Below are 24,208 nucleotides of genomic sequence, written 5' to 3'. Positions count from 1 at the left end.
GTCACGGGACCGGAAGCGCCGGCGCTCCCGCCCCGAGCCCGAGGGGCGGGGCCCGGGCGCCGCCCGGACTGGCCCGGTGACCCTGGGCGAGTCACGTGGCGCTGCCAGCTCCCGGGGGTGTGGAGGAGAGGGTGCGGCTGGGGGCCAGCCTGGGTCGTGTGGCCGCCGTGGCCGCGCCGCCCCGGGGGCCGGAAGCTTGGCCAAGGAAACCCCAAATGGTGGCCTGGAGTAGCCAGAGCCGTGCCCGCCCGCGCCTGAGCGGGCAGAGGGCCTTCACTGAGCATGCCCTGCGGCGCCAGCCCCCTCTGCCTCAGTTTGTATTTGCATGTGGTTGGAAACGTCAATGTAATCATCCAGGAACTCTGTTGTTCTTGCAGAAACCAGGAGGGAATTCAGGGAAGCCTGGAGGCATCTGCATGACCTGATGCTGAGGGAGAGGAGCAGAACCAGAACCCTGCACCCTAACAGCAACATGGGGGCGATGATCCAGCTGGAGCAGGGACAATTTGGGGCTGTTTGCAATGGAGAATACATCTGTGTCCAGAGAAAGAGCCATGGAGTTCGAACAAATACGACTTTTAATTCTTTTATTTTTTTAGATTTTTTTTTTTGCAAGGCAAATGGGGTTAAGCGGCTTGCCCGAGGTCACACAGCTAGGTCTGAGGCCAAATCTGACCTTTTATTTTTAAAAAAATGTGATGTGATCTTGCTATCTCTTATACTTTGTTTCTTCCTTAAGGCTATGATTTCTCTCTCATCACATTCAACTTAGATCAATATATACATACCATGGAAACAATGTAAAGACTAACAGACTGTGGGAGGTGGGGGAAGAGAAGCGAGATTAGGGGAAAAATTGTAAGATTCAAAATAAAATCTTTCTTAAAAAAAAGTCAGTCATCCAGGGGCAGCTAGGAGGTGCAGTGGATAGAGCACCAGCCCTGGAGTCTGAGTTCAAATTTGACCTCAGACATAATAGTGACCTAGCTGTGTGACCTCAGGCAAGTCAGTTAACCCCATGGCCTTGCAAAAACAAAATAAGCCATCCAGTCCACAGTATAACGGGTATATGACACAAGCAGAGACAATTTATACATACACATATGACATGGTAGATGGTATGCCAACCTTGGAATCAGGCAGATCTGTGTTAAAATATCACCTCTCTAAATTACTTAGCTGTGTGACCTCAGGCAAGTCACAAGTATCACCTCTAACTGATACTTAACCAGAAGTACCATACATTAGCAAAGGTAAAGAAGGAAATGGCAAACCACTCCAGTACCTTTGTCAAGAAAAACCCAAATGGGGTCAAGGAGAGTGGGAACCAACCAAACAACAACATAGATTTAGAGCTCTTAGAAGTTTTGACACCAAAACATCCCCCTTATTTTATAAAGAAAATTTTATAAATAAAAACAGGACAGGGAAGTTAAAAGACTTTCTTAGAGATTTGAACCCAAGCTTTCTCTACTCCAAGCCTATTTCCTCTCCACAGTAATGCATGACCTTTCTCACTTCAAGAAGTCCCTGTGCTGCCCACATAACTTCTACCCCTATTCCCATCTAAGTGCCATAGAGATCTGAGATCTGCCTTGGGAAGATAGTCAGGGAAGGAGCTGTTACTTTAACTTCAATATACAGAAGACTGGACCCACAGCTAAATCATACAGGTGACTTCCTTTAATGCGGCCTCCCAAGGTTTAGCAAAACTCTGAAACAACAAAAACTACCACACCCTTCCTGATCTAAATCCACAGTTGTCAAATGAGAGGCAATGGGTGCCACCTGAGAATCAAGGACAGTGCACCCCCTCATTTGCCCCAATGGCACCCCTTGGGTTCCTGTGCAAAACCACAAGCCAGGAAATCCAACTCAAACGTTTTCACTACCAGAGTTGGGTTTTGTATATTCTATTCAAGACCCACCCTTTTCCAAAGCATAAATTTGTGGAGGATGAGGGGAGGGGCTCTAGATTCTGCCTACTTCTGTAGCCCCAAACTTGGAGAACTGGCCCACCTCTGACATAAAGAGAAGTAGATTTCCCATTTGGGCAGCATGTTCTCCATTAAAGCTCCCATCTACTATCTGCCTCTTTTCATTTCCTGTCTCTTCACCTGTCATGAAATGGAGACCCCTTCTGACTTCAAGATGCCTGGAGATCACATCATTGCAGGATTGTTCCCCATCCACGCTGTGTACCGTGAAGTCCCACTCATACCTGAGGTGACCCTGTGTGACAGGTAAGTGAGGGATTTGAACCACTACCTCAATGAAGCCAGCTGCAAAGAAGTATTCTTCCCTTCCACACTGAATTCTCTTCCACTTGGAGTTCACATGCTAATTCCTTGCTTCTGGACTTTTACTGGATCAGGATCTCTGAATTGTCCTTTTTCTTTACCACTCATTTACAACCATTTTCTTATTACCAAGAGTTCCCTCAGGACAGGATTCCTGTGGAAATCTTTCCTGAGAATGCTCACCCATCCTCATCTGTCTTTTACTCTCTCCCCTCTGCTCTATCTCGGTTTATTATTTTACTCTGGCTTTTTTCTGTTGAATTACATCTAGGTTCCATATTTTAAGTGTCTCTTTGTCTTTCCAACTGGACTTCTCAGGAGAAAAGACCATATACCCAGGATAATGCTGATAAAAATATAAATTCTCCTTTTCTTCCACAAATACTGCCACAAGCAGAATCACAGGAAGGGGGTGTCTATGTTCACAGAGTGCTGGGCCTGGAGTCAGGAAGCCTGAATTCAAATTCCAGTTCAGACACTTACTAGCTGTGGACCTTGGACAGGTCATTTACTGTCTCTTTACCTCACTTTCCTCATCTGTAAAGTAAGGACAGTAGCACCTACATCATGGAAATATTGTGACCCTGGGTAAGTCTCTGAAATGCTCTCTGCCTCAGTTTCCTCATCTGTAAAATGGAGATATTAGCCCCTACCTTCCAGGTTTGTTGTGGGAATGAAAATGAATTATTTAAAGCCATTTAATTTACTATAAATCTCAAAAGGAATCCATACTACGGGCTACCCAGAAGCCCTCCAGCCTCTACTTGAAGACATCTAGGGATCAGGACCGCACTTCTAAAGTTAGCCTAGCATAATAATCCTAATTAGTTAGGAAACTTTTCCTGACACCCAGTGGCCAAATTCGCCTATTTGCAATACTGCCTGGCATATAAAAGTCAAGTTTATAGAAATAGAATTAATAGGATAACAGCAAGTAAACTTGTGATCACATTTATCTATGGGCTTCCCAAATGAGGAAACTCCCTTCACTGATACAAGTGGGCACCTTCTCTGCAAGTAATAGGTTTAGAATATAAGTCTGGAGTATATAGAGGTTCACTGATTTGTTCACTGATATGTCAGAGGTGAGACTTGAACCCAGGTCTTCTAGACTCTCAGGCTAGCCTTCTTTGTAGCTTCTGCTTTCAGTAGACTAAGTATTCCCACAATAAAAAGGTCATTATTACCAGTTACTGAATGCCCAAAGAGTAGATGGTGCCAAGGATGGAGGACTATTCTTGGAAAAAGTACTAAACTCAAATCCTTCCCCAGATACTTTTGGGCAAGTTACACAGCCTCTCTGAGCCTCAATTTTCTTACACGTAAAATGCAGATAATGTCACATCACAGATCTTCAGGGAAAAATGAAGATCTGAATCAAATGCAAGAATCCTCATAGAACACTTTGGAAACCTTAACATGACATGTTAGATATTCTATACTGGAATACATAGTGGACTAGATTCAATGACCCCACCTCAGAAGGAAAGAGTCTTGGAGCCTCAGTGCTAATGACATCTTTACTTCTCTGGTCCTGTCTTTCCCACAGCCCCGATACCATCAATGGCCATGGCTACCACCTCTTTCAGGCCATGAGGTTTGCCATAGAAGAGATTAATAACTCCAGCTCTCTACTTCCCAATATCACTCTGGGCTATGAACTCTACGATGTATGTTCAAAGTCTGCAAATGTGTACGCCACCCTGAGTATTCTCTCCCAGTCCAGAAGCAATCACATCAGGATTCCTGAAAACCTCTTCAGCTATCACCCCAAGGCAGTGGCAGTGATTGGACCAGATAGCTCTGAGCTGGCCTCCATAACTGCATCCCTACTGAGCACATTCTTGATCCCCCAGGTAAGCTGGAGACTTTTAAGTCCTCTGTCCAGACCAGCCCCAAGTTAGGGATTTGTAGGAAGCTTTAATGTGCACCACCTTCTTATAATGTTACTTTGGGGGTTGGCCAATGGATGTCAATCATTGGTTTTTGACTGGCTCATACAAACTTTCTCATTTTTCTTCTTTGTATTTCTTGACCCCTTGATACCATCACCTATCTTCTCCTTTACAAATGAATGTCTGATGAATAAGTAACTCTTGTTGATTGTGCCAAGCCTCCTATACACTCCCTAAATCCCATCCATTCTCTTTTCCGGTAGATTGCTCCCCCTTAAATGTTAACCCCTCTTTTTCCTCATACCTTCCTTGCTGCCTGCAAAAACTTGCCAGTCTCCCCTATCCTTAAAAACAGTCTTCTCAAACTATTTCCCTCTTTCCTTTCTTTTTTTCAGCCAAATTCCTAAAAAAAAGTCAATACACATTCTCTCAACTTCCTTTCATTCTTTTCTAAACTCTCTGCAATCTGAAGGCTGACCTCTTCACTCAGGTGAAACTTTCTTCAAAGTTGCTAATTGTCAAGGCTAAGGATTTTTTCCTCAGTTCTCAGCCTTCCTGACCTCTCTGCAGCATTTGACACCACTGACCACTTTTTCCTTCTGAACAGCTTTCTTCTCCAATGAACCCCTCTTCTGAACTTCCTTAGTTCTCTCACCATCTCACCACCACCATCTTGCCAATAACACGGGTTCTCAGCCTCAGTATTATTCTAGGCTGCTCAGTCTTGCTTGTCCCAGATATGCAATTCTATTGGATTCCGGCTTCATCTTTTGTCTTTCAGAGCCTTCATAATCTGGCGTCTTCCTATCTTTCCAGTCACTTTGCTGCTCCTTCCACAAGACAATCCATCCCTGGGGAATCCTCTCTGACTGTTCCCCACCCCCCCATGCCTGAAATGCTCTCTCCTATCTAAGCCCTATCCTCTCCGGCTTCTTCCAAATCTGTTAAAAATCTCACCTTCTACAAGGATTTTCTTATTCTCTTTGATGGTGGGGTCTTCCCTTTGTTAATTAGCTCCAGTTCATCCTGTCTCTGTCTTGGTTTGTATATAACTTAGCAACTGTCACCTAGATTGTCAGGAACTAACCTCTGCTTTTCTTCATTCCCTCAAACTTAGCACTGTACTATATACATGCAAGTTTATATCCACACTGACTTAACTGTCCTACACACCCCTTCTTCCTCCTCAAAGGCTCCCTGTGATGGTACAGGCCCTTGTCACCTCCCACTAGACTACTCCATGAGTTTGTTCACTCTCTCTGCCTCAAGTCTCTCCCCACTCCAATCCTTATAACCACTACAGTGATGTTTCTAAAGCACAAGTCTGACCATGTCATTGCTCATAAGGCCATGGAATCATAGATTTAGTTCTAGATGGAACATTGGAAGCCAACCTCACTTAATAAGGAGATTCATGGTGTTTTCCCTTTTGCTCTGATTTCACAACATGTCTAGTATAGAAATAGATTTGACATGATATTATGTATATGGCCTATATCATGGAGGGAAGGGAGAAAATGTGGAACTCAAAATCTTATTAAAAAATGAATGTTAAAAACTGTATGTAATTGGAGAAAATAAAATTTTAAATTAAAAAAATGAGATTAAAGCACAAATAGAGAAAAATGATTTGAACCATATTGCTTATATGTACTTGAGCTACGATTTGAACTTAGGTCTTCCTGTCAGATCAGTGCTCCACGTACTATATACTACACTGCTTCTCCAGTCTAGAAGTTTCCTATCACCCTCCCTTTGACTCAAATGTAAACTCCTCTGCTTGACATTTTTTTTTTGGATTTTGCAAGGCAAATGGGGTTAAGTGGCTTGCCCAAGGCCACACAGCTAGGTAACCTGAACTCAGGTCCTCCTGACTCCAGGACCAGTACTCTATCCACTGCACCACCTAGACGCCCCTCTGCTTGACATTTAAAGCATTTTATTACCTGAATTCAACTGACCTTTCCAGCTTTCATCTACCCTGTAGTTCAGTTCAATTGACCTTCTGCTTCTCCATTTCCCATCTCTTTGCCTTTGACTGGCTATTCTCCATGACTGGAGTAGCCAGCTTCCTCTCCTCTACCTTTCAGATTCCCTACTTTCCTTAAAAAATTCAAGTGCCCCCTTCTTTATGAAGTCTTTCCTGATTTCTCTTCCCTCAATTTCTAGTATTCCTGTTTTGTATAGACATGTGTATTTGAATATGTGTATAAATATATATATATATGTATGTGAATATTATGTGTATTACACATGTTGTCTCCTTCCCTCGAAAATAAACTTGAGAGGAGGATTGTTCTGCTTCTTTCATGGTATCCCTAGCAACTAGCAGTCCTTGATGGATTGAACCCACATCCCAGAATTCCTTCCCTGCAGATCAGCTATGGGGCGAGCAGCATGGTGTTCAGTGAGAAGTGGAAATACCCCTCATTCCTGCGCACTATCCCAAGTGATGAACACCAGGCTCAGACGATTGTGAAGCTGCTGAAGAAGTTCCGGTGGTCTTGGATCTCAGTGATTGGTAGTGATAATGACTATGGCTTGCAGGGGGTGCAGATGATGGAAGAATTGACCATGGAAGAGGAAATCTGCATTGCCTATAAAGATTTTGTGCCCACTTCAGCCCAAGTTGATGACAGCAAGATGAAGAATATGATGTTGTCCCTCATGAAGTTTTATACTCAGGTAGTGGTCGTCTTCAGCACCAAAAGGCTGGCCCACATCTTCTTTAAGGCGGTGGTGCTGAGGAATGTGACTGACAAAGTGTGGCTAGCCACAGAAGACTGGTCCATCTCCAGTTACATCACAAAGGTGCCTGGCATTTCAAGGATTGGGACAGTGATTGGGGTAGCTATCCAGCAGAGAGAGATCCTTGGAATAAAGGAGTTTGAAGAAGCCTACACCCAGGCTAGGGGGACCTCAAAGCCATCAATCGACCCTTCCCAGGATGCAGACAATCAGATCTGCAATCAGCATCTGTCTTTTCCAATAGATATCAATGCTGAGCTGAGTCCATTTTCCATGAATTCTGCTTACAATGTGTATACTGCTGTGTATGCTGTGGCACACGGGTTACACCAGCTCCTGGGATGCCACTCAAGAGTCTGCAACACAAGCAGGGTCTATCCTTGGCAGGTGAGAGGGCTGGAACTTTACCTCTCAAAAGCCATGTTCTGGAAGTATCATTCTCCGGGCTTCCTGTGGTACCCTGGGGACTCATTTTATTCTTCTTAGAGCTCAGATTCTGTTGTATCAGAGTAGACCTCTGTATTCTCAGTGGAAAAAGAGTATAGGAAAGCTAGGAAACCAAAGGCAAATTCCCTTGAGAAAATTCTCATCTCCCCACATTTTCTCATTGTCCTCCCTGTCATATCCCTGGATGCTTGCAAAAACCTCAACAGGGAAACTATCATATCCTGTATCACTTAGGAAGGGGAAGAGAACCCATGGAAAGAGGTGTCCTTTCTCTAAATAACATAGACCTGGTTGAGCTCCTTACCTTCTAAGTAGATTCCCACCTTGATGCATTTATTTCCACTCTCTTTTTCTCTCCCCTCCTCCCCAATTAAGGAATCAATCAAGTTAAGAGAATTGCCCGAGTCACAGAAGGTCAAATCTGAGATCAAATTTAAATTCAAGTCCTCCTGGCTCCAGGGCCAGTGCTTTATCTTCTGTACCACCTAGCCACTCTGTTCCCTCTCTTAAAACAGGTCTTGTCTTGCATTCTTTTGCTTTGCTCAGGCTGGGTTCTTAAGGGAAGTTTGGTACAGTTGGTAGTTGGAGTACATGGCTCTTCTGTATTGTAGCTGCTGGAGGAGATCAAGAAGGTGAATTTCATGCTGCATGGAAACCCCGTGTCCTTTAATGAACATGGCGATCCGGTCAGTAGCTATGATATTATTACATGGGACTGGAACGGCCCTAACTGGACCTACAAAATCATTGGAGCTTCTACATGGTATCCAGTTCACTTGGAAGTAGATGAGACTAAAATCTGCTGGCACAAAGAAAAAAATCAGGTAACAAGCCACCTCTGAGAATCACCCTGGGATAGGGCATTGGCAGTCAGATGATCACACCTGGGGGTGGTTGGGGGATGTCAGGGTGGGAAAGTCTCCTCAAAGCTACAAGTGAACATTCTCAGCATGCCAGACCCTGCAGAAATTTCTGAGGGCACAATTCTTATGCACCTCTACTAGCAAAATACAAAATCCAGCAGGTGCACCAGAACCACGGTGGCTCCCAAGGTGGCCCCTCTTGCCTAGCTTCCTAAGTCTTTCCATAGCATCGCCTTTTAAGGCCCCTCCTGCTCATTCCCCTTCCAGTCTGAACTGGGATGCCTGTGGTTTTATCCAGGTGCCTCCTTCAGTGTGCTCCAAGGAGTGTCTAGCAGGAGAGGCCCGGAGGATAGTGGGGCTGCACCACTGCTGCTTTGACTGTGTTCTCTGTGCAGCTGGGACCTTCCTCAACAGCAGCGGTGAGTGGCCAACCATCCTGAGGCCTGCCCGCTTCCCTCTCCAGACTGAAATGCCAAAGTCCTGGCGGGTTTCTATGTGACCTTGTGTAATAGCTACAAACATTTATGTAGCACTTCAAAGTTGGCAAAGCAACTATTCTCATCTGGAAAGGTAGAACCCAGGCTCCAGGGATGTCTCATTGTGAGGTAGTGTACAGGAGTTAAGAAGTCCAGGGCTCAAATTCTGCCTCAGACTCATACTGTGTGTCACTGTTTCTAAATTTGTAAAGTAAGGGAAAAAAGAAGTACCTATCTCACTAAGATCTTGTAAAGATTAAATGAAATAATATATGTAGAGTGCTTTATGGGGAGCTAGGTGGCACCATGGCAGATAGAATGCTGGACTTAGAGTTAGAAAGACATCTTGAGTTCAAATTCAGCCTGTGTGACCCTTGGCAAGTCACTTAACCTTGTTTGTCTCAGTTTCCTCATCTGTAAAGTGAATTCAAGGGGAGTGGCTAGGTGGTGCAGTAGATAGAGCACCAGCCCTGGAGTCAGGAGAACCTGAGTTCAAATCCAGCCTCAGACACTTAATAATGACCTAGCTGTGTGGCCTTGGACAAGCCATTTAACCCCAATTGCCTTGCAAAAAAAACCCCAAAAAACTAAAAAAATGATTTGGGGCAGCTAGGTGGTGTAGCGGATAAGGCCTTGGAGTCAAGAGTACCTGGATTCAAATCCGGTCTCAGACACTTAATAATTACCTAGCTGTGTGGCCTTGGGCAAGCCACTTAACCCCATTTGCCTTGCAAAAACCTAAAAAAAAAAAAAAACAACAAAAATGATCTGGAGGAGGAAATGACCAACCACTCCAGTCTCTTTGCCAAGAAATGGAGTCACAAAGAGTTGGACACAACTGAACAACAAAAGTAAAAACATTATATAAAATGTGAGTTATCATTAGGCAGATTCCCTATGCTCAGTATCCATAAAGCAAAACTTGTTCTCAGAGTAGATTAAAACCAGGGTCAGAAAGATACAATAAGCTCCAGGAAAAGCTCATTATAGAGCTTCCATCTCACTTTCCAAAAGGTATAAAAATCTGGTTCTACCACCTCATTAAAATGGCCTTTGCTTCCTAATCCTTCAGAAAGGCCTATACACAGGCTTGATTTCCATAGCATGTACCATCAGATGCCAATTTATGCTTCTCTGACTTACCCTAAGAGTGAATTTTTGTCCTCTGCTAAGGTATAAATAATAGAACCTTTCCAATGGACAAATTTATAGCAGACTTCCCCACACACTGTTCAGTGAGGATTTAAATGGTCATTATGGCCAAGGTCAGTCAGTAAACATTAAGTTTTTACTATGTGCTTTCTATGTGAGCCAATTCTGGTGCCTAGTTAAAGTGGCTTATTTCTCCCGGCCCAGTTTTAGGGTGAAGTTTCCATATCTTTTCCTCAGAATATTCTTGCTGTATACGTATTCCTTTCTGCTCTTAAAAGCCCAGAAACAGAGAAACCACTGAGCCCTAAGTCAGGAAGGTGAGTTTGGTTAATGGAAATATTGGAGAGAAAGATGGAAATCACTTTCCTCTTCAAAGTGGTAAAAGTCATTTACATAAGTGAAACATAGCCATTTGGATGAGAAGAGCCTCCCCGGAGGACCTCAGAGTAACTGAGCTCAACAGGAAGGAGTCTGTTGTCCTCTATTTACATGGGTTTTAAAGACATTAATGCCAATACTGTAGTGGTAGCCACAGAATGTGGAGCCTAGAGAAGGGCCTTCAGGAACTGTGTGTATGTAGCTCTCTGAAGGATTTACAAGAGGAGATGCAGGTGATATGATCTCCACTGAGAGCTTACTGAGATGATTCCAAACCATGTTTATCTGTTTCTCCCCTAGTCTGGCCAGTGCATGGCACATAGCTAGTATGTGAATGTTGAAAGGCAAGCCCCTCCCTGTTTAAGCCCCAGCTTCTGTCTGCCAAAACCTATTGTACAGGAAGTTCCTAAGCGATGAGGTGGGCCTCTGGCACCCTGTTAAAGTTTTCTGTTCTCTTAGGCTTAGAATCCAACTTCACTCAGGGTTCTTCTTCCCTTTCCTTCCAGACCAGTACACTTGCCAGCCATGTCAGAAAGAAGAGTGGTCCCCAGAGGGCAGCCAGACCTGCTTCAACCGTACCATCGAGTTCCTCGCTTGGCACCATCCAGTCTCCTTGGTGCTCATAGGGGCTAACACACTGATACTTCTCCTGTTGGCAGGGGTGGCCAGCCTGTTTGCCTGGCACCTGGACACCCCTGTGGTGAGGTCAGCTGGGGGCAAGATGTGCTTCCTCATGTTAGGCTCACTAGCAGGTGCTAGCTGCAGCCCCTACTGTTTCTTTGGGGAACCAACACCACTCACATGCCTGCTGCGCCAGTCTCTCTTTGCCCTGGGCTTTGCCATTTTCCTATCTTGCTTAACTGTCCGTTCCTTCCAGCTGATCTTCATCTTCAAGTTGTCGGCCAAGATGCCCACTCTTTACCATTCCTGGATGCAGAACCACGGGCCCAGGACCTTTGTGGTGATGAGTTCGACTATCCAGCTTCTCATATGTATCCTGTGGCTGGCGGGTTGGACTCCCCTGCCCACCAAGGAATACAATCGATTCCCAGAGCTGGTAGTTCTGGTGTGTTCCAAGAGTAGCTCTCCAGGTTACATGCTGAGCGTTCTCTATACCTGGCTACTCTCAATCAGCTGTTTTGCCTGTAGCTATGTGGGCAAGGACCTGCCAGAGAACTACAACGAGGCCAAATGCATCACCTTCAGCCTACTCCTTTACTTTATTTCCTGGATTGGCCTTGCCACCAGTTCCAGTATCTACTATGGCAAATACTTACCAGCCATCCATGCACTGGTCATCATGAGTAGCCTCAGTGGTGTTTTCAGTGGGTATTTTCTCCCCAAGTGCTATGTCATCCTCTGCCGCCCAGACCTCAACACCACTGAGTATTTCCAGGCCTCTATCCAAGACTACACACAGCGCTGCAGCTCCCCCTGAGCATCTCAGCTTGGGTGGAGAAGGAAGAAGAATGGATGCAAGGATGGCTGGGCCAGGCTAGGCAGGGTGGGGAATGAGATGAGGACAGATTCTTCTCTCTTGAGCTTTGGTAGCTCCAATACAGAATTTGAGTTGGAAGAGACCTCAGGGGCTAGTCCAAACTACAGCTAACCAAAATCCTCTACACAACAGCTCCAAGGGAGTTAGAAGGAAGCCCCAAACTATTAAATCCACTCCACACATAACTGAGAATTGTCTCCTCAATAATCTTTCTGTGACATTCAATGATAAGAAACTACCTCAGGAGGCAGCCCATTCAAATTCTCAATAGCTTTAATACTTGGGAAGGTTTTCTTAACATTAAGTCTAAAATTTGCCTATCAACTTCTACCCATTCTAGGATCTTAAGATTTAAAACTGGAAGCGGTCTTGGTGCTCATGTGTGGAAGGAGGTACTGAGTTAACAAAATGGCTGATAGATGGATTTAGAATCGGAATAGTTGAGATCATCTTAATAGAATGCCATCACTTACAAATGAGAAAATTGAGGCCCAGAGAATTATTTTCTCAAGGCAAGGCTATCATGATACTAAGTGGCAGAACAGGGATTCAAACCCTGGTCTGTACGAACAAAGGGCAACAAAAATGGGCATACTGTTTGACCCAGCAATACCACTACTGGACGTATACTGTGAAGAGATGATGAAAAAGGGTAAAAACATCAGTTGTACATAAATATTCATAGCAGCCCTATTTGTGGTGGCAAAGAATTGGAAATCCAGTAAATGTCCTTCAATTGGGGAATGGCTTAGCAACTGTGGTATATGTCTGTCATGGAACACTATTGTTCTATTAGAAACCAGGAGGGATGGGAATTCAGGGAAGCCTGGAGGGATTTGCATGAACTGATGCTGAGTGAGATGAGCAGAACCAGAGAAACACTGTACACCCAAACCCTGGTCTGGCTCTGGTCCTCTTCCTGAGCACCCCTTGCTACCCTATCAAACCAGGAAGGACTTTAGGGACTACCTGATCCAAATTCTTCATTTTACAGATGAGGAAATTGAGGCACCAAGAGGAAAAGTGGCTCATCCAAAGGTGCACAAGTCCTAAGTAGAGAGGGTCCAACGCCAGACAGATACCTCTAACTACTAGTCTTCTGAAGTCTCTCCACCAGATGGTGGCCCACAGATCTAGTGAGACCCTGCAAAGATTTGAAGTTGGGATCTCGGTCCCAAATCTGGCTCTGCCATTCCTGGGGTCTCGGGCAAATCACTTCCAGGTCCCCTGAGGTTCTCTGCTCTGTACAGTGAGGGGTGGGAATTAGAGGACGTCGAAGCGGAGCCGCCGGGACCTTCCCCGGCTGCAGATCTGTCTGAGCAGCCGGGCCGGGCCCACGGGGGGCAGGTCCTCTGGATCCGAGTCCAGGTCCCACTGGGCCAGGCGGCTAGCGCCCTAGTTGGGGGGGGGGGACGGGGCCGGGGTGCCGGGGGGCTAGCGCCCTAGTTGGGGGGAGGGGACGGGGCCGGGGGTCTCCCCCGTTTGGAACGAGGAGGCTCGAAAATGGCCTCGTCCGGGCCCTTCATTTTACAAAGGCGGGAACTGAGGCCCGGGGGGGCTGTGGCCCCCGGCCCCGCGGGGAGGCGCGGAGCCGGCCCGGGGCCGCTCTCTGGATCCCCGAGGCGGAAGCCCCGCCCGGCCCGGAAGTGACACACAACGTGACCCCGACTCGTTTTCGGCTTTCTGGCCGGGGAGGGGCGGGGCCGAGCGGGCCGCGCCGCCGTTGCCTAGGCGACGCGGGCGGGCGGGGCGCCGGAGCGCCGGTCCCGGGGATCCCACGGGTCGCCTCTGAGACGCTCCGAGGCGTCGGGCCGCTTCCGGTCGCCCGCGGTCGGCTCAGGGCCCGAGGCCGCGCGGCGCCCCGCCCCCCGGGGCGACGTCACGTCCGGCGGCGGCTCGGCCGGGCCCGGTGCGGCTGCGCGCGGCTCGGCGGGGCCTCGGTGGAGCGGGGCGGGCGCCGGGGCGTCTCCGGAGCGGCCGGCCGGGCAGGTGAGGCGGCGCGGCGCGCCTCGGGGAGGGGCGGGGAGAGGCGCGGGGCCGGGGGCAGCGCAGGGGCGGCGGGGCGGCGGGGCCCGGGCCGGAGCGGGGCCTCGAGGCTGCCCCGGCCCGCCGCCCCCGGCCCGCCCTCGCGCCGGGGTACACAGTCGGCGCTTCGTAAGTGCTTGCGGCCGGCTCGCGCCCCGCCCCGCCCCCAGCGGCTCAACGGTAACCAGAGAGGCTTTTAGGCAAGAAGAGGGGTGCGGGAGCCCCCCGGGCTCCGGGGGCCGCCCCGAAGCCCCAGCCTCTCGCCCGTGCCCCTCTCAGCGCCTCCCCCCGCCATCCCACAAACTGGCATTTTAACACCCAAAAGAGAGGAGCAGCGGCACCGGGCGCCGCGGGCGCGGGCCCGGGGGTGCAGGCGCGTGGGCCTCTCTGGGCACGGGCTCGGTTGGCACTGGCCCTGCCCCGGGCGCCTTCAGCATCACACTCCTCACACGGCCAGTCAGGCCATCCTCCCATTGCCACAGCTGGCTTAACCCTCCCCACCCGGGAGCTGCTGTGTGGGCATCCGTGGCTCCCACGAGAAGTGCCACCGTGTGCCACACAGAGCCCTGGCCATGGCACTCTGGTGCCCCTGCGCTGGGCTGTGCGGTCCCGAAGCGTCTTGTCCTTTGACAAGCGGCCTTGGAGGATGTGGCACTGTTTCGGGAATGAAACTGGTCGGGTTCTTTTAAATTTTGCATAGTATGGCTGTGGAAGACAGTTGTGAGCCGTGATGACAAAATTAAACCCATATAGAAATGCATTTTTTTATAAATTTTATTACAAAATTTTGTTTAAAAAAAAAAAGTGCCACTGTGAACATTTTGGCCCATAAAGGGACCTTGTATTTATCAGTAGCTTCTTTGGCATCGGTCAACCCAGTAGTGAAGTTTCTGGGGCAAAGGTTCTGAATGTTTGAATCTCTTTATTTGCGTAATTCCAAGTTGTTTTCTCAAATGGCCATGCCATTTCACAACTCCACCGGCCAGTATTTGTGTGCCGATGTTTCCTCCATCTCTCCTGCGGGGACGGTTTCCGTTCTTTGCCCGTTTGCAGAGGGTGAGGTGAAACTTCAGCTTTTTTTGATTTGTGTTTCTCTCAGGACTACTTAGTTGAAGCAATCTTTCAAATGGTTGGGATGCAGTTCTTCCTTTGAAGACTTTTTGGAGCCCTTGACCGGTCTTTTGGAGAATGGCTATTAATCTTAAATGTATTTGTTGCTTATTTATGTCTTAGATCCCAAACCTTACCAGAGAAATTTGATACTAAGATGTTTTGAGACCCTGTCTCCTTCTCACCGTGCTGCTTTGGACTGTGCTGTCTCCTGGCGCACTCTCTCCACTCACCTGTTTACCTGGCACCTTCTCCATTGGCCACACTCCCACAGGAGATGCCCTGGAGCCACCTATCCTAATGTTTTGCCCCCGACACATCAGACCCCCTTTGTAGCCCCCTGCCCCATCCCCTTCCCCCAGACTCTAGCCCTCCCCAAGTCAAGCAGGGTCTTTTTCCTTAGGAACAGAAAAGATTTGATCTGTCCATAGTGGCAGCACTGGGCTCAGAGTAGACGGCTAAGGTTTCCGGAGACCTCTGGTGTGTGTGAACTCGAGGCAGTTCTGCTGGGGGATGGGGAAGGGAGATGACGAGGGAGGCAGAAGACCGCCCTGGGGTGAGAAAGTCCGAGATGTGGTGTTAGAGGACCTGAGTTCTAGCCTTAGCTCTACCATTTTGTGCCTCTGTGACTTGGAGGATCCCTTGTTTGTCCAGCACAGGGGAGGGCCCCCAAGCCCTGCCCCGTGACCCTTGTGTCCTCCCTGCAGATGATGGACGGCTCTTTTGTCCAGCACAGCGTGCGGGTGCTGCAGGAGCTCAACAAGCAGCGGGAGAAGGGGCAGTACTGCGACGCCACCCTGGACGTGGGCGGCCTGGTGTTTAAGGCCCACTGGAGCGTCCTGGCCTGCTGCAGCCACTTCTTTCAGAGCCTCAACGGGGACGGCGCGGTGGGCAGCATCAGCCTCCCCGCAGGCTTTGCTGAGATTTTCGGCCTCCTGCTGGACTTCTTCTACACCGGTCACCTGGCCCTCACTGCGGGAAACCTGGATAAGGTGCTCCTGGCCGCCAGGGAGCTGCGGGTCCCCGAGGTGGTGGAGCTCTGCCAAAGCTTCAGGGCTCAGGACTTGGTGGGGCAGGAGTTGGCCAGCCTAGAGGCATCCATCCCTGAGGATGTGAACGGTCACCTCAAACAGCCACCTGACTCTGAAGAGGAAGAAGTGGCCGGGGCTTTGTACACAGACATGAGTGCTCAGCAGCCCGGCTCCCCCCAGAGTCCTCTGGGGGCCAAGCCTAGTCCCCCTAGACAGAGCCCATCCTCTCCCCACCGGAGACCCCAGCAAGCTCTGAAGCCCAGCACCCCAAGCAGTCCTGGGGACAAGGAGCCTCAAGACTATAAAGATCCCCAGAGACCCTTGAAGGCAGGAGGGGTCCTGCTGCAGGCTGGTAGTAATGAGGTGCTGTCCATGGGGGCTGAGGTGGGGCCCCCAGGGGAGAAGAAAGGGAGGGACATGTTGGGGATCCATGGGGTTGGAACAACAGGTCCTGCCCAGACTCAGACTCAGAACCTGTCCTTATTCTGCCGTGAAGGAGCCTGAGAGGCCTTCCCGGCAACCTCCCCATTTCACAAATGAGGAGAGAGGCAGATAACCAGACTGGGGCCTTGGACTCCAAGGTCCAGTTTTGTCCTGGTGTCCAACTGCCCAGCAAGAAGGTGACTTGGGTCTGTGGACCAGCAACAGGCCCCATGGGACAGACTCCCATCAGAAGTTGGGGGGGCAGGATTCCAGGCCAGTGAGGGCAGAAGTCAAGTCATGTCTTCACTAGGGTTCAGCTAGGGACTAGCTACAGAACTGGGGGTCCTTCTGGCAAGGTGCCTAGCTAGCCTGAGGCCTCCCTTAGTATGAGGATGGGACAGCTTGCCCAGCCCCCAGGACCCTTGTCCCTTTCCTCTGGTGACCCCACCTCCTTGCGCTGCCTGTTCTGCCATAGTGGGAAGTGGTGGTCCACGTGGAGGATGATGCTGATGGAGAGGACATTTCTGAAACAGAGACTGTGCAGACCACAAGGAAGTCAGACATAGCCCCAAAGCCTGGTGCTCTGGAGCCGGCCCTGAGCCTGGGGCCCCCAGTCGCCGAGCCCCCCGGGAACAGAAAAGGTACAGCTGTGCCGGTTGAATGCCCCACATGTCATAAAAAGTTCCTCAGCAAATATTATCTAAAAGTCCACAACAGGTAAAGATTCTTTTTTTTTTTTAATTCCCCTTCCCCATCCCTGTCCTTTCTGTTCCCAGAGCAGGAAGCTACTCTGTCCTGACAAGGTCCAGCCCCCTTCTTTCCCATTGTCCCTGCCCATTGGCTATGGTCTCTGAGGAGCCCAGCTACAGTCGCTAGCAGAGGGGCCTCTTGTGTCCTCTCACCCACCCTGCCCTCCTGGGGACCTTCTAACTGGCACAAGATGCCCAGGGCGGACCCTGGAAACAGACACAGCCCGGAGAGGGCCTGCGACTTTGGGACTTGCTCCTCTCATGCCTGGGCTCTGCTAAATCTGAGCGACTGTGCTCCAGAGCCACTAGTCTGCTTTTAAAGTGTTTGCATCCAAGAGCATAGCTTTACTAAGTGTTTACAAAAAACTTCATTAAAAAACCAAAAACCTCTCAGGGATGCCCAGGATGTGATGAGATCCTCATCAGAGTCCTCCTCCTTAAAAGCTCTTTGGCATTGTGATGGCCTTTTGGGTATGAGATTTATATCACCATCCTCTTGAAAGAACCATCACAATAACTAAAAGGAGATGTGGAGGATTTCTGCAGCAGCCTCTGCCTTGCTGATTAAATTGCATTTCAGAATTGGTCGCTCTCCAGGGCCCTCCATTAGCATTCTGTCCAGAGCCCCTCTGAGGCTCCAGTAGCCCCTTGTGTTTTCAGTCAGGGCTGTCAGGAGAAAGCCATCCTCCTTGGGCCTTTTCTCTTGGGACCCTGTGCCAGGACAGTGGCACCTTGGCACCCTGGTCCCTGAGGGTGTCCTCCTAGGCTGGGCCTCAGATCCCTGGGCCTGGTCTCTGTCCAGATCCTCATTGTCATGAGGGCAGTGGTTCTGAAGGACTCCCAACTCGAGAATTCTTGATTGAGATGTTCCATGGATAGGTCCAGAGATTAATTTTAGGAGGCCTGTGAACAAAGAAAGGGGTAGGGGAGCAGAGTCACTGGCCTCTGAAATGTAGCATTTCCTTTGTTATTTAATAAGGGGTCCATGGGCAGGACCAGTCTGCTCAAGACGTCCATGACACAGAAACAGCTGAAGATTCTCCACTTCAGTTTTGCCTGGAGTCATGGCCACCCTGCCAAGTCAAGGGTGTGTCCCCGGGGACCAGGCATAGCTCTTGGGGAAGTCAGGGTTCCCAGTCCCAGAAGGGTAGACTGCAGAGAAGGCCCCAGTTGGGACACATGCATGCAGACCATGTCCCCAGGCCCTTATCTGGTGGGGCAAGGAGGCGGGCCCGTCCCAAGAACCACAAGAGAGGGGATCGCTGTTGACCTCAACTGCATATTTCTTCAAAGTAGATTCCTGTAGGTGTTGCATGGGACTGAATAGGAATGTGTCATGTAAAAGAAGATGAGTAAATAGGATGGCAAGGTAAATCTTAAATAACAGCCTCATGGATGATAGCACAAAAATTGGAAAGTGATTCTCCATTTCATCTTCCTATTCCTTCACTGAGCAGAGCAGGTGATGGAGGGAAGCATCTCCCTGGAGCTTGTTCTGATGTGAGCTGGGAAGTTCTTTTTCTCTTAGGATGGGGGAATCTGAAGCTATTTGATGTCATGGATCCCTTTGCAGTCTCCAGTGAGGTCTAGGATACCTTTCTTAAAAATATGTTTTTATCATAAGATGAAAAAAAATAAAGAGAATTAATTATCAAGGAAATCAATTATATCGAAGTGTATTTATCAAACCTAATTTTTAAAACAAGTTCCTGGGCTGTAGTAAGAACCCCTTGTCTCAGTGTCATTTCTTCAGGCTTTGTGCACAGGGTTGTCCAGGCCCTTCCCCTGAGCATGGCTGAGATGCTCAAGTCTACATCCCCCAAAATACAGGGCAGTGAAATCACCTCTGTGGACAGCCTCTCAGCAGATGCAGAGAGGGGTAGAGGTGAGCCAAATGAGTCCAGGTGCTGCTGGGGACCCCTTGTCCTGAACAGAGAGCCTCTAGGCCCCTTCCCCACCTAGGAGAAAGTTTGCTTGGCCAGTCAAGAGCTCAACATGGTGGGCTTTGTGCAAGGGTTCTGGCGCATCAGGGCAGGATAGAAGGGGGTTGGCTCACTCCTCAGTCATGTAAGTTTGCTGTTGGGCTAACGCGATCAGCCCGGGCCCCTGGTGCATCTTGTCCTAATGCCCCTGGCCTCTGGCTGCTCTGCAGGGATGGGCCAGAGGCCCTTGAGTCCATTGGAAGGCCAGTAAGTCTTTCTAGCCCCCAAATCCCTCTTGGCATCTGTTCCTTCCAGGAAACACACTGGAGAGAAGCCTTTTGAATGCCCCAAATGTGGGAAATGCTACTTTAGGAAAGAGAACCTCCTGGAGCACGAAGCACGAAATTGCCTGAACCGGTCAGAGCAGGTATTACTGGGGGACCGGATTCTAGACCCTGCTCCTGAGCAAAGAGCATCCTTAGAGTCTCAGAGTCTCTGAACAAGAAGTTATTCCAGGTTGGAACTTGTACAAAGAAGAATTTCAGAGCTAGGAGGGTCCTTAGAACCTGGGGTGTCAGAGCCGGGAGACATTCTTAGAACCCGGGGTGTCAGAGCCGGGAGGCATCCTTAGAACCCAGGGTGTCAGAACTGGGAGGCATCCTTAGAACCCGGGGTGTCAGAGCTGGGAGGGTCCTTAGAACATGGAAATCAGAGGGAACTGTGTTAGAACAGCAGGTGTCGGCGAGTTCCTGGCTTGAGTCAGTCAGATTTTTACTTGCCTTGGGAACCTAAATTGACTTTTTGGGGATAAAAGCAGATTGATTATAAGGCAAGGTGTGCTCTGTCCTGACCGCTTGGCCCGGGGTCCCATATTCTCCTTTTCCCAGAGGGTCCCAAGGGGCGGTGGGCCAGGCTTCCCTCCACCTGCCCCCAGACACGAGGCCCACTGGAGCAGTCAGGGCCGGGGTCTCCTGCGGGGCCCGATCGCCTCCTTGCTCACACCTGATCCCAGCTCCTCTTGTGTTCAGGTATTTACTTGTTCGGTGTGCCAGGAGACTTTCCGGCGGAGGATGGAACTGCGTGTTCACATGGTTTCCCACACTGGGGAAATGCCCTACAAGGTGGGGCCCCAGGCCAGGGAGGCAGCACTGGAAGAAGGGCGACCCTCCTGGAACAAGGCCCTGGAAGGGAAAGGGGCCCTGCTGGGCTTGTGACCCTTGGGCAAGTTGCTGCCCCTTCCTGGGTGGTTTCTGACCCCTGCATGGCCCTAGGCCCTGGGCCCCTTGGTGGTGGTGGCCCCAGGTCTCCTCTGGGGACTGGTGTTGTCCACTGCTGCTGGGTGGGGGGGCTCCCCTGCACAGTCGGGCTGTGACCCCAGCTCCTGTGTTTCAGTGCTCGTCCTGCTCACAGCAGTTCATGCAGAAGAAGGACTTGCAGAGCCACATGATCAAACTGCATGGAGCCCCCAAGCCACACGCGGTGAGTGCCCATGCCTCCAGACTGTCCGGGGGGGCAGCAGCCAGACAAAGGCCAAAGGGGAAGGGACCCAGTTTGCCTGAGCCCTTGACACAGGCCCTCTGTCTGCCACCTCTATTAAGCACCGGCTGTATGTGTTGAGTGTGGGGTGGGACGCAACCTTACCACCAGGGAGCTTGTGTGAGACAGAGATGCCCTCCCAGTTGGGGGGGATCATGGCAGCGAGCTGTGAACTTTCTGTCCTCTTGCTCACAGTGCCCCACCTGCGCCAAATGCTTCCTGTCTCGAACAGAGCTGCAGTTACATGAAGCCTTCAAGCACCGAGGAGAGAAGCTCTTCGTGTGTGAGGAGTGCGGGCACCGCGCCTCCAGCCGCAATGGCCTCCAGATGCACATTAAGGCAAAGCACAGGTACGACCCCTCCCCGTGGGGCTGGCTTAGAGTGGACAGGAAGAGTCCCGGGGCGGCTGTTTGCCTCCTACACCCAGTCTGCAGCTCCTGGGGCACACCCGAACCCCCTCTGCCTACATCGAAAAGGGGGTACCTTTAGACAGAAGTGACTGTGGAAGAGCTGACCTGGAGGCTTGGGTCTGTAGAGGGGAGACCAGGCGCCACCCTGCCCCAGACACACACACACACACACACTCTCTCTCTCGCTCACTCTTTTCTCCCCACTGCCCAAGGGTGGAGACCCAGAGAAACCTGGTTTTAAAAAAATATATTTTCTTGCTCTTTATCTTACCTCTGGGGGATAGCCTGACCTTGGGAGGGCTGTTCCCTGGCTCCCTCCTCACTTCCCATCTTGGACCCTGGCTCCCTTGTCCCTCCTCTTTCTCCACTTGTTGCTGTGGTTCTTCTGACTTGGCCGCCTTGCATCAGGACCCACAGCTCCTGCCCCACCTTCATCGCCAGTCATACTTTCCCAGGGCAACTGTCAACCTTTCATGGCTGAGTTCACACTCGGCCAGTTCCCCAGCAGCACTGCTCTCAATCCTTGGGTCAGGGACCCTGGGACTTTTTAACCCTCTTCAGATTTGGATCCCAAAAGGACCTTGGGGGGCGGCTAGGTGGCACAGTGGATAGAGCACTGGCCCTGGAGTAGGGAGGACCTGAGTTCTGCAGAAACCTAAAATAAAAGACCTTGGAGAAGATGGAAGAATGGGGGGTGCAGGTGGGGGGGAGCACTGGGGAGCAGACCCCCCCCCTCGATGGCCCCAAGACTCAGCTTTTTCCACCCCCATTGACCAACATTCTGTTTATGGGAGCCAGCGACAGGCGCACAGTAGGTGCTTAATAAAGGACTGCTCATTAAACAAATGAGCGGCTGGAGTCTCTTGCCATCCCTTGATGATTTCCTCGGCCATCCTCCGGCCTCTGTTCACTTAGAGGGCACTGGTGCTTTGGGTCCAGATGCCACTTTGTCTCCCGACTAATCCTAGAGAAGTTCCCTTTGGTGTCATAGGGTGACCCTGGGCTGCAGCTCCATTTCCTCCCATGCACTTCTGGACTCAGGCAGCTGACACCCCCTGCTCACTCCCGGCCTCTTCATCCTTGTGTGGAGCAGGGCTGCGGCCAGTGAGGCTCCCCCAGACTGAGCCAGAGTGCTTCCCCTCTTCCCATATCCTCTGCACAGGAACGAGCGCCCATACGTCTGTGAATTCTGCAGCCACGCTTTCACGCAGAAGGCCAATCTGAACATGCACTTGCGCACACACACCGGGGAAAAGCCCTTCCAGTGTCACCTTTGTGGCAAAACCTTCCGCACTCAAGGTACGACCAGAGGCCCACCCAGCTGGGGTGGAGGGTGGCTGGTCCCCACCCCTGGGTCTACTCTGACCCTCTCCTCTAATACCCTTTGGGATTGTAACCAGGAACTGGGGAAGGTCAGGGAAGGGCTCAGTCCAATGCTGTGTTCTGCCCCCCCCACCTTGTTTAGCCAGTCTGGACAAACACCACCGGACACACACGGGCGAGCGGCCCTTCAGCTGTGAGTTCTGTGAGCAGCGCTTCACGGAGAAGGGGCCGCTGCTGAGACACGTGGCCAGCCGCCACCAGGAAGGCCGGCCCCACTTCTGCCAGATCTGTGGGAAAACCTTCAAAGGTGCCTGGACCCCGTTCTGTGGGGACCCTTGGCAGGGCAAGTGTGGGGAGAAAACCTGCGGCAGCCTTTTAATTTCCTGAGGAAGTTGCTGGGGTATTAGTTGAAGAAGGAACTGGCTGGAAGGACCATATACCCCTGGGACTTTGTCCAGTCCTGGGCATTGCCCGCCCCTCCTTGGTCCCTGTCCTCCCCAGCTCTTGGGGTTGATTACACCTCAGTGACCCTGGGGAGGGGACTTAGGCCAAAGGCTTGATGCAGGGGTCCCCCACTCTGACAAGGGGGTGGCTCTCCCAGCCCCCTTCACAGATGAGCAGGTGAGATGGGTCCAGAGTAGGGGAAATGCCCCTTGGGAATATGCCATACCAGACCCATGCAAAGCATCACGTCTCTTTCCCCCCAAGCTGTGGAACAGCTGCGAGTACACGTGCGGAGACACAAGGGCGTGAGGAAGTTCGAATGCACCGAGTGTGGCTACAAATTCACACGCCAGGTACAGGCCTCCAGGTGGGCTCCCACCTTGGCCCCCTCCTCTGCTGCCCACCACCCACAGCCACACTGTCCGTGTGTGCCAGGGCCCTCTTTGGCAGATGCCGATGGTCTCCTTTCTCCCTCAGGCACACCTCCGCCGGCACATGGAGATCCATGACCGAGTAGAGAATTACAATCCCCGTCAGAGGAAGCTGCGGAACCTGATCATTGAGGATGAGAAGATGGTTGTGGTGGCCCTGCAGCCCCCCCCGGAGCTGGAGATGGGCTCTGCCGAGGTGATTGTGGAGTCCCTGACACAAGGTGCACTGGCTGCCCAGCTCCCGGGCCAGAGACTTTGCACAGAGGAGAATTTTTCTAGCACAGATGTCATTGAGCAATCACTCATTATCACTGCCACCATCCCAGAAGACTGTGACTCATAGCAGCCCTTCCATGCAGCCCCCTCCCCAGCCCTCCTTCAATAAAAGTGTCGCTTTGGACTCAGGTGCACTCTTCTTCCCAGGGTCTTTGCCCGAATCACCTGGAGGTCACTCACCTGGGGCTGGGGTGTGTCTTGGGGAGTCATAGGGAATGCTTCGTCTGTCTCAGTAACGGAGCCCCTGCCAGAGGACCAGGCTGCTTCCCCAAGGTGCCCCAAGTCTTCCCTCCTTGGGGGGGCCTTGGGAAATTTGGAATTCCAGCCAGCGCTTGTTTGTTAAGACGTTTTGTGTGTGGCGGCTAGGTGGTGTAGTGGATAAAGTGCCGGCCCTGGAGTCAGGAGTACCTGGGTTCAAATCCAGTCTCAGACACTTAATAATTACCTAGCTGTGTGGCCTTGGGCAAGCCACTTAACCCCGTTTGCCTTACAAAAACCTAAAAAAAAAACGTTTTGTGGATGAGGCTTGTGGCCACTGGTTCTTGTTCTGGTTTGCTCCCCCCGATGGTTGTAGCTTCGGCGTACAATTGTGCCCCTTAGAGTCCTCCAGGGGCTCACTTGGTCATTCCCTGTGGCTGGGGACTGGTTTTGTCTCCAGCTCTTTGCTGTTGCAGAAATGCTACTGTGATTATTTCGGTGTGAGGGGCGCCTTCCCATCCGATCTCTTTGGGGAGTTCTCAGGGTGAAAGGGGCCGACTTGTTGGGATGACC

The 24,208-nt window shown here is 50.7% G+C and overlaps 2 protein-coding genes across 7 annotated transcripts; both read left to right on the top strand.

Annotated features, from left to right (window-relative positions):
• The first annotated feature begins 32 nt into the window (after positions 1-32).
• Positions 33-13,075, top strand: TAS1R1 (taste 1 receptor member 1). 4 transcript variants are annotated; one of them, XM_074218585.1, is made up of 7 exons: positions 33-1,673; positions 2,134-2,243; positions 3,850-4,156; positions 6,572-7,330; positions 8,002-8,214; positions 8,552-8,672; positions 10,766-13,073. In XM_074218585.1, exons 2-7 carry the CDS (start codon positions 2,152-2,154, stop codon positions 11,695-11,697), a joined length of 2,424 nt encoding a protein of 807 aa, XP_074074686.1. In that variant the 5' UTR covers positions 33-1,673; positions 2,134-2,151; the 3' UTR covers positions 11,698-13,073. The 4 variants fall into 4 exon arrangements, with proteins under 4 accessions (XP_074074686.1, XP_074074685.1, XP_074074687.1 ...); XM_074218584.1 differs by having other exon boundaries at positions 33-2,243; XM_074218586.1 differs by having other exon boundaries at positions 33-2,243; positions 2,729-4,156; positions 10,766-13,072.
• Positions 13,076-13,654: 579 nt separating this feature from the next.
• Positions 13,655-23,561, top strand: ZBTB48 (zinc finger and BTB domain containing 48). 3 transcript variants are annotated; one of them, XM_074218582.1, is made up of 11 exons: positions 13,655-13,746; positions 15,600-16,286; positions 16,822-17,063; positions 19,333-19,444; positions 20,046-20,138; positions 20,410-20,496; positions 20,749-20,903; positions 22,126-22,262; positions 22,429-22,593; positions 22,995-23,083; positions 23,208-23,561. In XM_074218582.1, exons 2-11 carry the CDS (start codon positions 15,600-15,602, stop codon positions 23,502-23,504), a joined length of 2,064 nt encoding a protein of 687 aa, XP_074074683.1. In that variant the 5' UTR covers positions 13,655-13,746; the 3' UTR covers positions 23,505-23,561. The 3 variants fall into 3 exon arrangements, with proteins under 3 accessions (XP_074074683.1, XP_074074682.1, XP_074074684.1); XM_074218581.1 differs by having other exon boundaries at positions 15,016-16,286; XM_074218583.1 differs by lacking the exon at positions 13,655-13,746 and having other exon boundaries at positions 13,864-15,884.
• The last annotated feature ends 647 nt before the right edge of the window (positions 23,562-24,208 follow it).

The sequence above is a fragment of the Macrotis lagotis genome, chromosome 1 (genome assembly GCF_037893015.1).
Source record: "Macrotis lagotis isolate mMagLag1 chromosome 1, bilby.v1.9.chrom.fasta, whole genome shotgun sequence".
Classification (NCBI taxonomy): Eukaryota; Metazoa; Chordata; class Mammalia; order Peramelemorphia; family Peramelidae; genus Macrotis; species Macrotis lagotis.
The sequence above is the reverse complement of the archived record's forward strand: the minus strand, read 5'-3'. Positions and strand labels throughout refer to the sequence as shown.